The following is a 16,246-nucleotide window of genomic DNA, read 5'->3' as shown; positions in this document are numbered from 1 at the left end:
GAACAGACAAGTTGTTAAATATTGGAAAGTATTTGAAAATACTCAAATACACTGACTCAAATATACTCCTATGCATTTAACCCAGGTATTTGAAAATACTCAAATAGTAGACTATTTAAAGAAAATAGTTTGAAAATACTTCCAATAGAGGTAGGTGTCATAAAAAAATGAAATACAAATTCACATGACCCTCCCCTTGTACTGAAAAATATACACCCTCCCTCCATAGAATGAACTCAAAATAATGTTTATGACCAAAAATAATAATAACTGTAGCGACCCTGTGTTTATAAACGTGGATATGGACTTTGCCACTTCAGCATGCTTTTGTGGCACAGTCGATGCCACACATGGCTACGGGCCAGAAGGTTGAGGGTTTGCCGACCACAACAAACAAGCTCACTCTCCCTGCCTGCTTCAATACACTACGATCACAGCCGGCAGCAGACAATGATGAGCTAGGGGGTAATCAGATTCTCAACATTTTAAGGCTTTATTGATAATTATTTCAAATGTACGCAACGAATTCCCCTCAACAGGTTTCTGTGCCAAAGCACCACACAACCAATAAACAAAGCAGACCAACTTCAGGCCCTTCAATATCATGGTTTGCGTTTTCAACACCACAATAAAGAGATTATTTCAACCTCGACAAACAGAAAATATATACCTTGTAGGCTTCTCCAGTACCAAAGGCTTGGCTTGACAATCTCTGAATGTCATTCAACTTTTTGGTGTTTTGTAACAGATGTCTCTTTCCATTCATCTATTGGCCGCTGCACAGTTTGGATTGATTGATTTTATTTGTCAGTTAAAAAAATACATACGTACATGTATTTCAATCCAGGTCTGTTAGGCAGGCACACACACACACACGCATGCACGCACGCACGCACGCACGCACGCACACACACACGCACACACACACACACACACACACACACACACGCACACGCACAGCCTGCAGCTGAGGAGGATTTGAAGCTGTACTCTGGAACCCGATCACAAAGTCACCTTGGATGACAGATTCTCCTCTGCTCTCCCCAATCCGGTTTAATTCCTCTACACCACAGAGAGAGAGAGCTTCATCCCTCCTCCCTCTCCCTCCATATGTACCTCAAAGTCTGCATCTACAGCATCCATGTCAGTCCTGTTTTGTTTTGTCAGTGTAAGAGGTTTGCTAGTTACCTGGCTTCCTCTACACTGGGGCTAACATGGACTCTATGTGTGAATCCCTGCAAGATACTGGAGGAAGTTGGAGAGTGGGGGAGGGTAGAAAACCTGGGGAACCACCACATCTCCTAGGACTAGAGCTTACTGGAGCCTGGGAGACAAAAAGAGACCCGCTTTAAAGCGGTTGAGCTACTGAGCTGAGCTGAGCACAGACATGGAGGGGGTGGCAGGGACTGTAGCGGGGGTTGGGGGACATGAAGGTTGGAACGAATGTCAGGCAAGTTGAAGGTCCTGAAAACATGTCCCCGGGTCTAGTGAAGTGAAGGTGGGGAGAGATAGGTGTTAACAACAGTTGCTTTGATATAGCTTTGATGTGGCATATACATATCCTTTAATATCATCTCTTATCTGAGAGAGTGGCATTTGCCTGGGTCTGTATTCCACTGTTTCTCTTGGCCTCACTCAATAATAAACATAACACAATGGAATCTACAGAGCTGAGGATCTGATTCGGTAATCACTGATCCTCGATAACACTAACACAACACTGCAATGCATGACATTACATTGCATTCAAACCCTTTCTAAAATGTCCTTTGTCTCAAATAGAATCTAATTGTCTTCATTTAATTTCAGACAATCGTGAAGAGCTTTTTCGAAAGGGAGTTATTGTAAGAATGATATGTTTCTTAAGCCAACGGTGCCACATGTACACATTCTACAAAGTGAACAATGCGCCACAAAAACAAGGACCAACCCTCCTTCTCATGTATTTTCAATGGCGCACTCCACAAACAGACAACGAACACAGTAGTGCAAAGAGGCAAAACAACATAGAAATCCTCATTGGTTTTATACCACGTACTACCCACCCTCACTAGATCTTGCTGTTTCTCTCTATGCCTGCCTGCCAGACTGGCACTATGCTAATTAGAGTAGCTGGGAGTGTGAATTTGAGAGGAGAGTGGGATTAGCTCGATAAGTATCAGGAATACAGAAGGACTGAAGGAAAGTCATTTCATTTCTAATAATAAGAAACTGTTAGAACATTCACACAGATGCATTGCAACAATTTCTCCTCCACAGTCTACATAACCCCTGTTTATTCCTTTATGGAACCGACATAAAACCAGACTGGTGGGAACATGGATGACGGTTGGGTTGGGTGGGCTCTGCCATTGTTACTACTGAATCCTACTATGCCGTTCTCTCCTGCCATTGGTAATCACCTAGCGGGACAACAACCTAGTAAATCTCTACTTAATCTCTATTTCACATCTCTATAGCATCATTATGTTTATCCTAAACTATATAAAGGAATATACACTCAGTGGCCAGTTAGTATTAGGTACACCCACCTAGTACCAGGTCGGACCCTCCTTTGCCTCCAGAACAGCCTGAATTATTCAGGGCATGGATTCTACAAGATGTGTTCAAACGTTGATCAATTGGTATCAAGGGACCTAATGTTTGCCAGGAAAACATTCCCACACCATTACACCACCGCCGTCTCCCTGAACTGCAGGCGGGATGGTGCCATGGACTCATGCTGCTTATGCCAAATCCTGACTCTGCCATCAGCATGACGCAACAGGAACCGGAATTCGTCGGACCAGGCACTGTTTTTCCACTCCTCAGTTGTCCAGTGTTGGTGATTGCATGCCCACTGGAGTTGCTTCTTCTTGGTTTTAGCTGATATGAGTGGAACCCGGTGTGGTCGTCTGCTGCAGTAGCCCATCTGTGACAAGAACCAATGAGTTGAGCGCTCCGAGATGCCGTTCTGCACACCACTGTTATACTGCACCGTTATTTGTCTGTTTGTGGCCCGTCTGTTAGCTTGCACGATTCTTGCCATTCTCCTTCGAACTCTCATCAATGAGCTGTTTTTGCCCACAGAACTGCAGCTGACTGGATGTGTTTTGCTTGTCACGCCATTCTCAGTAAACCCTAGACATTGTCGTGCATGAAAAGCCCAGCAGGCCGGACGTTTCTGAGATACTGGAACCGGCGATCCAGGCACCGACGATCATACCACGCTCAAAGTCGCTTAGGTCACCAGTTTGGCCCATTCTAATGTTCAATTGAACAGTAACTGAATGCCTCTATGCCTGTCTGCCTGAGTATTTATATATAAAAGTATGTGGACACCTGCTTGTTGAACATCTCATTCCAAAATCATGGGCATTAATATGGAGTTGGTCCCTCCTTTGCTGCTATAAAAGCCTCCACTCTTCTGGGAAGGCTTTCCACTAGATGTTGGAACATTGCTGCGGGGACTTGCTTCCATTAAGCAACAAGAGCATTAGTGAGATTGGGCACTGATGTTGGGCAATTAGGTCTGGCTCCCTGTCGGCATTCCAATTCATCGCAAAGGTGTTTGATGGGGTTGAGGTCAGGGCCCTTTGCAGACCAGTCAAGTTCTTCCACACCGATCTCTACGAACCATTTCTGTCTTGACCTTGCTTTGTGCATGGGGGCACTGTCATGCTGAAACGGGAAAGGGTCTTCCCCAAACTGTTGCCACAAAGTTGGAAGCACAGAATCGTCTAGAATGTCATTGTATGCTGTAGCATTAAGATTTCCCTTCACTGGAACTAAGTCCGAATAGTCCGAATCATGGAAAACAGACCCAGACCATTATTACTCCTCCACCAAACTTTACAGTTGGCACTATGCATTGGGGCAGGTAGCGTTCTCCTGGCATCTGCCTAACCCAGATTTGTCCATCGGACTCCAGAGAATGTTTCCACTGCTCCAGAGTCCAATGGCGGCGAGTTTTACACCACTCCAGCCGACGCTTGGCATAGCACATGGTGATCTTAGGTTTGTGTGCGGCTGTTCTGCCATGAAAACTCATTTCATGAAGCCCCTAATGAACAGTTCTTGTGCTGACTTACTTCCAGAGGCAGTTTGGAACTCGGTAGTGAGTGTTGCAACCGACCACAGATGATTTTTATGCGCTACGCGTTTCAGCACTGGGCGGTCCCATTCTGTGAGCTTGCGTGGCCTACCACTTCACAGAAGAGCCGAAGTTGCTCATAGAAGTTGACCGGGGCAGCTCTAACAGGGCAGAAATTTGACAAACTGACTTGTTGGAAAGGTGGCATCCTATGACACTGTCATGTTGAAAGTCACTGAGCACTTCAGTAAGGCCAATCTACTGCCAATGTTTGTCTATGGAGATTGCATGACTGTGTGCTCGATTTTATACACCTGTCAGCAATGGGTGTGGCTGAAATAGTCAAATCCACAAATTTGAAGGGGTGTCCACATACTTTTGTATATATAGCATTTATATATATATATAATAGAGTGTCAATAATATTTCCTGTGGTACTATAAGGAAGTGCTGGGATCTCTCCTTTTTTCAGTCTCTCCACAGAGGCCTCAGAGATCAGAGAGAGGGCACCACAGAGACAAACAAAGCACTTCTCTCTGTTTTGCGGTTGGCATCAGACGCCTAGCACACTCTCTAGTTAGAGAGGAAAACGTCTTGCCAAATTGATTTCTACGCTGCATAAAAGGCTACGCTTATACCTTATTAGATTCCTCTAACTATAATAGCTACATCTAGAATGTTTATTGGGAATGAAAGGGGATCTATGTGTCAGATTTGCTAAGCGCCGCTCAGATGAGCCTCCTCAGCAGAGGTGGGAACCTCAGCCTAAATAGAAGAGAATGTAATTCATTTCAAGTGTGAGGAGGAGAGGATTTACACTGATTTACAGCATTAAGACCGAGCCTCTTACCTCCCTCCCTCCCTCTGTTCTCTGCCCCCCCCCCCCCCCCCCCCCCCCCATCCACCTGGCTCTGAAGGATAGACACAAGTGACGCTCTTTTCTGTTCTTAATAGTCTGTGGAAGGACTCCACTGCCTGGTCCAGTTCGGAATGAGTGTTTTATTTCAGATGCAGAATGGGCAGCACAGAGAGTGGGGCGCTCAGATCAGGAGACAGCTAGCTAGCTTCATAGGGACAGGTAGCCTGGAACTAATGGCTGTGAGATATGGATCAGATCTCGTAATTTGTCAGTTGGGGTGATAAAACAGTAGCGGTTCCAGGGGGGGCTGCTGGTAGCTGTGTTTTAGGGGGTGGTGGGCCTGATGAAGATGGATGAGATAGTGTGATTCAAGATGGCAGGCAGGGGCGGGGAGAGGAGGGGGTTTGGGTTAGCTGAGTTTATAGGGCAGTGAGTTTGGACTGTGGAGTCACCAGTAAACCAAACACTTGTCACTTCTCGTTAAACCAGGAGGCCTCTTGAGCACCATTCCACATAATAACTCTCAGCTTGGAGTGGGCCCATATACCCTCACAGCCAATAGCAATTTTACTATGTGTCCCTGCAGTGTAAACCACAAACACTGGTTAACAGATTATTACAATAACAACCAACAGGGTAAGCCGTAACCACAACCACAAATCCTACTGAAGAAGAGATGGATCTTTAAGATCCTACAACACCGCCCCTCTGCTTTGGGTTTCTGACTCACCCTTACTGCCCTCTTAGCCTCCCCACTCGCTGACATCTGGAAGATGCGTCATTGTAGCTGTGCTGGAGCAGGTCGGCTCTCGGGCCAAAGGTCCTTCTGTCCAGCCCAGAGATTGGCCATTTGGGCACCTATGTAAAACCCCAGCTGCCTGACATCTTCAAAACGTATGGACACTAAAACAGTCAAGTTCACACACCCAAATCCAGCCTTTGGCCCCATGTCTTTTTCAATGTATTGATTCGATTGGGAGCAGTTTTAGAGAAGAGGCTTTACCGTTTTTCTTATATCATCATGTCTGCAATGGTCAGTGTGGCTAAATAGGATGTGTCTGAGTACTTCAGCAGGCTGACGAGGAGCAGGGTAAGTCCCTGGTGTGCAGATGCAATGGGGCAGTGCTTTGGCAAAGCCAATTGAAAAAAACACACGACTCTTGAAAAAGAAACAATTATACAAGGGCTCCATAGTCCATCCTAAATCCTCCTCCCAACTCACTTGCCAAACCACTGAGCAACATTGAAGACTGATGTCCATTATTTACTTCCAGAGTCAGTTTCTTGGGGTGACCTTCTCAGAAAATTAAGTTTGAGTTGACCTTAGGAGACTTTAAAAGCGTTTTAGAATTAGATTATGAGGAAAACTACATTAACAAATTATATCCTTGTCTCAAATACCTCAGGTTTTCACATGACATAATTTAGCTCTATTATCTTGCAGGAGTTTCCTTTCAGTTTTCAACCATGTATTTTTTCTTTGCGTTTAGACTTCAAATTACCATCAGTTTCCATAAATACTCTAGAGGCAAATGCTTGAAGAGATTCTCTCTGAAATTGAAATGTAATTGACCTACAAATATGGCTGTGAAGTGCCTGGAACATGGACAAGACAGAGGACTCTCTGTGCTCTCTAGCCCACATGACACTCTGCCTGCTCAACCAATCAGAGACAGGTTTGTTGGATCATTTCTTCTACAATCATAATGAGCTTCACAAAGAATTCAGCTCCACTCTACAAGGTCTAATATTGATGCTACATTCAAACAAATTTAACCATATGGATAGCATTGTAAATACAAAGCATTTTAACCCATCTGTCATAACTCAGAATCTATGAGACATGCATGTATTTTCCAGATGTATTTCATGAGACCGCCATTACACTGTAATGGAGAACAATCTTCAAAAAAAGAGATTAATCAAAAAATAACTGAAAGACCTTCCCACTTCCCTTTCCAAGTTTGCCTCATAAGTATATTTAAAACATTCTAAAACGTAATATATCGCAAGAAAATACACATGAAATAAATCTCTCAGCATCATCCTGAGTGCTGCATCAACCATTTTGGCATACACCTTTCTGTTTTGAGGGTTTGCTAGACAGACAGAGACATGTGTGGAATCAGTTACCCCTAACCGCATGTTTGGAGTGTGAGGAACAGTTAGCGCGCGGGGTGGTTCAGAGTTTGGGAGGTTTAGGGGGAGTGAGCGAGGGGTTGTGGTAAGAGGAGAGGGTTGCCCCGGCCCTTTTTTACTAACGTCTGATTGATTAATGTTGTTGTCAGGGAATGGGGTCCCTGGAGAGGATGAGAGACCCTATGTGATATGCACAGGGTTTTACAAGCAGAGGCATGCTTGAAAGTGATAGGAGAGAGATCCTGGCCAAAGGCCGAAATGAGAAATCCATCAGGAATGCATTTCTTCTCTCTCTCCCTCTCTCTCTCTCTCTCTCTCTCTCTCTCTCTCTCTCTCCCTCCCTCTCCCGCTCCCTCTCCCTCTCTCTTTCTCTTCTCCCTCCAGAACAGCTGCCGCTATAACTCTACTGTATTTTCCTTCAGTGTTACATAAAACCAAATGGCACACAAGCTGTCAGGCAGGTTCTGGAATAAAGTCTTGGGTGTGAAAAAAATGGAGAATCCCCTGTCAAGGCCTTCTTAGAACAGATGAGAACTCACAGATAGCAGTGAACTCACAGAGGTGAGGTGAGGGGGTAGAAATATGGGTAAAAAAGAACTGCACTGGGATGAATAAATATATCATCGCCATGGGTGACAAACGGCAGCAGGAGACCAAGAAGAGGATAAATGGAAAAATAAGAATATAAAATAAGGTCCAATTGGGCATGACATGAATGCATTCAAATGTATTTATGCAAATACATTGGCAGCATTTTTTACTCCAAAATAATGTTATGGCAAATGGATGGCTTCGATTTCAGTGAAGTGGGATGAATTGGATTTTTTGGGGGGGGGGGAAACATATCTATCTAAACCACATTATAGTCAGCTGAAAGCATATTGCATTAAGGATGCCAAATAAACTTTTCCCGATACAAGTAGTTTGTCTTACATTTGATGAGCTATTAGGGAACATAGCCTACTGATAAACTGTTCCTGAAAAGATTACATGTAAAGCATTATGTCCAAACTTATCTAAAATAACTCGGTAAACTCCATTAACTCAGATTTGGTTAGATGTAAAACTATACCAGGATATTATAACGAATGTGTCAATGTACAGGAAAACAGTGTTTTACATCAGTGTCATAAACACCTGGATAATTCTCAGCAGCCATGACAGAGTGTGTGTTGACTGTTTGTGTGTCTAACTAACCTGTACGCGGGCCTCAGTGAGCTTGGTCCTCTGCGCCAGCTCTTCCCTGGTGTAGATGTCTGGGTAGTGTGTCCTCTCAAAGGCCTTCTCCAGCTCCTCCAGCTGCTCGGCTGTGAAGGTGGTGCGGCTGCGACGCTGCTTCCTCTTCAAGGGAAGGTCCGGCTCCGACTCCACGTCTGAACCCTCGTCTGTACGATTACCTGGGCCAATGGGGAGGGATGGAGAGGCCAGCTCAGTTAATATTAAATTACATTTGAATAATACAGTGGAAATGAGCAACAATGAAAAGGAAGTCCATTTTATTGGTTATTAATTTCTTCGGGTTGTCTGTGTTACCCACACGCCTCTGTTCAGACAGAAATGAGTCACATAGTTGATTAACCTGATGTCATTGAAAAGGCAATAGAAAGTATGGGTGAAACCCTGCAATGGTCCATACAAGCCACGTTCTGTAGTTTGGGGGCAGAACCACTCCAGAGGCTATGTCATTTGCTAGAATCATATTATTGAGGGGGAGAGGCTGCAAAGAGGATTCAAATGACAGCTTTCCCTCTCTCTGAGCACAACAGAGCAAATATTATCTTAATCTGTGGATATTTATACAGAATATAAGAGGCCTGATACCCAATCCTGCCTGAGAGAGAGAGGGAGAGCCCCGGAGGGCTGCAGAGGGCTGCAGGCGGTAGGGGGGAGGAGGGGGTGCTGGGTGGAAGGGTTAATCTACCCAGGCCACCTTGCGGTTCCTCACCACACTATTCTCTCACAATGGCCCAGGGCACACTGCTGCTCAAAAAACAGCACAGCCAGAATATACAGAACATAACAACAATATCGCGCCAGAACCATTCAATCCCATATTCTGTGTTTCCATGATACTGCTGTCAATAAATGAATTACAATATATCTTACAATACTTTTAGGCATTCAACTAAGCTGCTGCATTTTTGCTTGAGGAATATAGATACTGCACAAAGCCATCCAATCCAGGCCAAGAGGAATGTTTCTGACAGTGAATATGTATTACCACAGCGCATTACCATTATAACTGAATTTAGGAAATTGCATCATTTTCACCTCCTCTGCATGTCTATTCAAACTACATGGCCCTTTTCATTTCCTGTTATAAAATTCATATTTTCACAAATGTGCTCAATGAGACATTGACAAGCCAGTGTGACTAGCCAGTGTTGCTCCAGGCCTTGTTGGATTGCATCAGACATGTACTGTCCAGAAGGAGTGAAGGGTAGAGACCAAAACATGAGAGATATACAAGTAGAGAGTTTGTTGAGAGCTCATTGTCCTTTACAGAAACCCTTTCTACCATACAATGACAACCATAATGGTCTCCTGAAAGTTACCCCAGGTGAATCCCCTGCAATAGCTATGGGCACAACTAAACTCAGTTTAACAATGCCCTCTAGAATGTTTCAACATACCACATGGACAAACGGAAGCCAAATAGCCTCAAAATAACAACTGTGAGAATAAAAGAGCAACCAAATCTGTCTGGGTCTCAAGGCCGGCTCTGGAGTTTAATTAAACAAGGAATTATGGGATTATATGGAGACTATCAATACAGGCCACTCGATGAGTCTTCTGAGAACGTCTTTTTGTCGCCCTGAGCTCACGCTCAACGATTCTCTGCGGATTACATGCGGCCGCCGGACATGAGGCCGCATTCATTAAAATCAATTATTTTGTCTTACCCCTTTTAAGAAAGATTGATTCTCCAACACTGGCTACCACTATTGCAGAGAATACCCTTGAACATACAAAGTTGAATATGTACATATATGGCATATCCCTTTGTTGGTTTTCATGAGGATTTGCAGCTAACTAGCCATGACAACACTTGAGACCGGCACAGCGGTCCATAGATCACTTTCCAAAGTCAACTCTGTGTCCTATGGGGGGACGAGGGGGGACGAGGGGGGAACAGTGGGACAGAGGGGAGGGCTGCTCATAGACAACATAGAATTCTGCTTGAGTTATTTTCTTTTGCTCATATTTCTCATCCTTTGTTTATCTATGTGAGAGGGTTAAGAAGTGCATGTGTGGCATATAGTCTAGCCGCTATGTCCAAAATTACAAAACAAAATCCTCCCCCTATATTCCGATGTAAGCATTTTGCAAAGGATTTACAAACAAACTGCATGGCAAACAAGACTAATGAGTATGTACTGCCACCTGTCACTGAGCCCTGGTTACAGTGACATATGTGTCATGGCACACACAGCCTACACGTCTGTTTGTGTGCACGAACTACAAGCAGCAGGCAGCACGCTCTGGGTGAAGGTCAACAGCCCTTTCAGTAATGAGTTTGGGAAACAGGGAAGTGAGAAGCAAACCTCATCTCTATCCAGAGCACACTCTGCCGAACGGGATGCCAAGATTCATCAACAACACTGGGGCTCCCACATGTACCAAAATGGGCTGTGACAGAAACAGAATTTCGGTCAAACATATGGTTCCTCTCAGAGTTGCATGGCTGTCTGGTTAACGCATTTTACTGTAACTGCACTTTTGGCCACCCTACGAAACCCTTCAGCAGACAACACTATCTACATTCACATATATTATGACCCTGGATGGATTACACAGTATCCAAATCTTTTTGTATTTAAATGGTTGTTTGATATTTATGGATGCGGTGCCTCTCAGCCTAAATTATGGAAGAATAAACACTTACTATCTGTTTCCAAGACAACAAAGCTTTTGAATTTGAATAACACATGTCTTCTTCTTGGTTTACAAATCTGTCAATGTTGATAAAGGACAAAACGGTGGATGATTAGCCTACTACCTTGGAACAAACTCAATCCCTGTGGGCATCGAGGTCAGTTCTCTAACACTTCTCGCTGCTTTGAAACAATAAGGTAAATCCTGATTAGACCTGGGTATAATGCCTCGGCTGTAATTCCATTGGAAGGTTCTGGGGATATTGATAAAGCACTCGTGCCTCGCCTCATCAGTTATAATAGCAATTAGAGACTAATTATGTAGCAAACATCCAGTGGGCATGATTAAACAGCCATGTGTCCTCCATCAGGGCTCTCTGAGGGCCTACTCAATATTGATTTAAAAATACAGCTTTGTTTAAACAGAAATTAACCAGGTATTGTCTTCTAAATCAGAAATGTTTTGTTTACGATTCAAGTAACCTTTATGGACACAAAAAGGAAAACAAGTAAACATATTATACCAAAATAACAAATTGTTTTACTAACAGACTTGAATTGAATATCATTACTAATGAATGGAACCATATGTTTCCCAAAGAGATTGTTTAAGCACTCTGTTATTCCAGAGAATCAAAGCTTTTTCACAAAGTACTGCTATTTCTAATAATATCCAGTCAGACAGAATGTCAACTCAAGTCAGAACACAACCAACAACAGGGGTCTTGTCTCTGAGAAGCTTAGCAGTTGGTTAATAGTTTAGCGGTGAGTTTAGTGTGAGGTTTAAAGATGGTCCTCCCTCTCTCCTGATGCTCCTCACTGCTGACCCCATGGTCTGCTCAGAGCTCAGACTGCAGGCAGATGGAATACTTATCACCCGACCCCTCTAAACTCCCTCCCCAGCCAGCCCGCCAACCCCATGGACTGTCTTCTTCTCTTCCTCCCATCCTCCTTCTGAGGAGCCCCTACTCTCTCTGTTCTCCCTAGGAGAGAAGCTCAGGTAATATGGCATAGATGGACTGATGTCCAAGGCTTTAGAGTCAATAAAGACTGCTGGGGTCCAGTGATCCACAAGAACATTGTGCTACAATAATGTCAAGCCCTACAATAGCAGAGACAACATACAATCACAGTCCAGAAAATGATCACACAAAAAGCATCTAGGCTACACTCCAACACCATCAACTCCAACTGATCACCATAACACTACTACACAGGAGGCTACGAGCAACTGATCACCACAACACTACTACACAGGAGGCTACTAGCAACTGATCATCACAACACGACAACACAGGAGGCTACTAGCAACTGATCACCACAACACTACTACACAGGAGGCTACTAGCAACTGATCACCACAACACTACTACACAGGAGGCTACTAGCAACTGATCACCACAACACTACAACACAGGAGGCTACTAGCAACTGATCACCACAACACGACAACACAGGAGGCTACGAGCAACTGATCACCACAACACTACAACACAGGAGGCTACTAGCAACTGATCATCACAACACTACTACACAGGAGGCTGCTAGCAACTGATCACCACAACACTACAACACAGGAGGCTACTAGCAACTGATCACCACAACACTACAACACAGGAGGCTACTAGCAACTGATCATCACAACACTACAACACAGGAGGCTACTAGCAACTGATCACCACAACACTACAACACAGGAGGCTACTAGCAACTGATCACCACAACACTACAACACAGGAGGCTACTAGCAACTGATCACCACAACACTACAACACAGGAGGCTGCTAGCAACTGATCACCACAACACTACAACACAGGAGGCTATGGAAACTGATCACCACAACACTACAACACAGGAGGCTATAACTGATCACCACAACACTACAACACAGGAGGCTACTAGCAACTGATCATTACAACACTACAACACAGGAGGCTACTAGCAACTGATCACCACAACACTACAACACAGGAGGCTACTAGCAACTGATCACCACAACACGACAACACAGGAGGCTACGAGCAACTGATCATCACAACACTACAACACAGGAGGCTACTAGCAACTGATCATCACAACACTACAACACAGGAGGCTACTAGCAACTGATCACCACAACACTACAACACAGGCAGCTATGGCAAATGATCACCACAACACTACAACACAGGAGGCTATGGAAACTGATCACCACAACACTACAACACAGGAGGCTATAACTGATCACCACAACACGACAAAACAGGAGGCTACTAGCAACGCTTCCACATGATAGCAAAAAACAAAACAACGCCAAGATGTCTAATATGGTCAAATATTAACCAATATAATCACATCACTGTGTCAGTGAATATTTAGGTCAAATATAGAAAATATAGATCAGAAATTGATACTTTTTAAGGATAACAAATTATAAAGAAGCCTCCATGATGACATGAAGGGAAGCATCATTCCTTGTCTCTCAGATTAACTCTGAGTCAGTATTAGCTCAACAACACTATGGTGTGTATCCCTAACCCTGTCCCATGAAGGCTGTTTTTGATACCGGAACCAATGGCCTCAATATCAGCTGTACCTTTGCAAACTACCCAAGACAGAGGGACAAAAACAGACAGGGCTCTGGCAGTGAAGCATTAGCTCATAATGGCTCATTTTGAAAAGCATATTAGTTCCAGCATAATTACAATCAGGCCTCACGCTCAGTGTTCTGCAGGCATTCACAGGACCAGCCTCAGAGCACCCAGTCACACCAGTTGACTGTGACTGACAGCACATTTTGTTTATTGGTCGTTTTTTTCCTTCATTCCCACAGGACAAAAATAACAGCCCATCTTTTCATTCTATTTATGTTTACTTGTTTATTTTGTGCATGCCTTTTGTCGTAGTTGATGTTGCAATTATACTTTTTGTCAGTCGGCGGGGAGGAATATCAAAAGGCCTAATTATGCAAACAGGCCCGGTGATAAGCAGCAAATGCCTGGATTGGGATCTGCTATCTCTGACATCCATCTGTCTCTGTGCTGTCTCCTGCTCCAGGCCTGAATATAAACATCTCTTCCTGTCCCCAGGATTGCATGGGATTCAACCCCACGTACTGGAGAGGGATGTTTTCGGGGGCGGGGATCATGCAGCAACATCAAATAGCTGACAACTTCTCAATTTGCATTTTTCAGAGAATGAGGCGGCATTTGTCTGTGTGTCCCTCAGTGTTTGCCAAGTTAGGAGAGCCATAGGAGATTATTCAGTTGTGTTACTGAAGGATGGATTTAACATAGAAACCTTGTAGTACTCCATTAAAACAAACCTTATAGTACTGCATTAAAACAAACCTTATAGTACTGCATTAAAACAAATCTTATAGTACTGCAGTAAAACAAACCTTATAGTACTGCATTAAAACAAATCTTATAGTACTGCATTAAAACAAATCTTATAGTACTGCAGTAAAACAAATCTTATAGTACTGCATTAAAACAAATCTTATAGTACTGCATTAAAACAAATCTTATAGTACTGCATTAAAACAAATCTTATAGTACTGCATTAAAACAAATCTTATAGTACTGCATTAAAACAAATCTTATAGTACTATATTAAAACAAACCTTATAGTACTACATTAAAACAAACCTTATAGTACTGCATTAAAACAAACCTTATAATACTGCATTAAAACAAATCTTATAGTACTGCATTAAAACAAATCTTATAGTACTGCATTAAAACAAATCTTATAGTACTACATTAAAACAAACCTTATAGTACTGCATTAAAACAAATCTTATAGTACTGCATTAAAACAAACCTTATAGTACTGCATTAAAACAAATCGTATAGTACTACATTAAAACAAACCTTAGAGTACTACATTAAAACAATCCATATAGTACTGCATTAAAACAAACCTTATAGTACTGCATTAAAACAAATCTTATAATACTGCATTAAAACAAATCTTATAGTACTGCATTAAAACAAACCTTATAATACTGCATTAAAACAAATCTTATAGTACTGCATTAAAACAAACCTTATGGTACTACATTAAAACAAACCTTATAGTACTGCATTAAAACAAATCTTATAGTACTGCATTAAAACAAACCTTATAGTACTGCATTAAAACAAATCTTATAATACTGCATTAAAACAATCCATATAGTACTGCATTAAAACAATCCATATAGTACTACATTAAAACAAATCTTATAGTACTACATTAAAACAAACCTTATAGTACTGCATTAAAACAAACCTTATAGTACTGCATTAAAACAAATCTTATAATACTGCATTAAAACAATCCATATAGTACTGCATTAAAACAATCCATATAGTACTGCATTAAAACAATCCATATAGTACTGCATTAAAACAATCCATATAGTACTGCATTAAAACAAACCTTATAGTACTGCATTAAAACAAACCTTATAGTACTGCATTAAAACAAATCTTATAATACTGCATTAAAACAATCCATATAGTAGTCCATGAAAACAAGGGACATGAGGAACTATACACTCAGATAGACAATGAGCCAGAGACTGAAATTAAAACCTAGAATATTTCTAAAATAATCTAATCTGTTAGTTACCTAGGTCGCCAACCAAAAAACCTCTTCAACGTGAGAATATGACAAGGAGAATATGACAATATAGCAAGGATGTACCTACCTAATGTTAATATGCTGAAATCAATTTGAATCATCATCATCTCCCCTGGTAGCAGTGACCTTCTCAGAGCCTGGCTTGGCATTTATCACTAATTGATTCTGGAGATGAGCAACCTCTAGTATGGCTACTGTTATCTGCTTGCAATAAACAAAAGTAACTTGTGTCTACTGTAAATGAAAACATTTGAGTCACAGTATTGCACAATTTAGATTATAAGTGTGGTTGAGAGTCCACAACAATGGACTCTCAAACAAGCCCTGACTGTATACATTTTCTTAAATTACATCGCATTGAACTTCCCCTCCTCTCTCAAACGTACAAATCCGTTCTGTCCACTGATTAACAGGTGTCTAAGGACCAAAGGCAGGTGTCTCCCGAGAGTCTCAACAGTAAGTAGGAAAATAACCACCTCACCAGTGTACATCTCACACCGCGTCAGTACTATGATCTAGAGGACCATACACTTAGAAAAAAAGGTGTTATCTTTGGCTGTCCCCATAGGAGAACCCTTTTTGGTTCCAGGTATAACACTTTTGGGTTCCATTCAACAGACTGTTCTACATGGAACCCAAAGGGGTTCTACCTAGAACCAAAAAGAGTTCTACATGGAAACAAAAAAGGGTTC

The 16,246-nt window shown here is 42.5% G+C and overlaps 1 protein-coding gene across 8 annotated transcripts in view; it reads right to left on the bottom strand.

Annotated features, from left to right (window-relative positions):
• The window catches only part of pax7a (paired box 7a), a 59,287-nt gene that overhangs the window by 23,494 nt on the left and 19,547 nt on the right, over positions 1-16,246 (bottom strand). For 4 of the 8 annotated variants that reach the window (XM_055916385.1, XM_055916394.1, XM_055916399.1 and 1 more), the window contains exon 5: positions 8,268-8,467. In XM_055916385.1, the coding sequence (XP_055772360.1) occupies positions 8,268-8,467 (200 nt within the window). The remainder of the gene's footprint in view (positions 1-8,267; positions 8,468-16,246) is intronic. The other 4 variants (XM_055916392.1, XM_055916395.1, XM_055916407.1 and 1 more) reach the window with 1 other exon arrangement.

This window comes from Salvelinus fontinalis, chromosome 3 (genome assembly GCF_029448725.1).
Source record: "Salvelinus fontinalis isolate EN_2023a chromosome 3, ASM2944872v1, whole genome shotgun sequence".
Classification (NCBI taxonomy): Eukaryota; Metazoa; Chordata; class Actinopteri; order Salmoniformes; family Salmonidae; genus Salvelinus; species Salvelinus fontinalis.
This window is presented reverse-complemented; position numbering and strand designations above follow the sequence as displayed.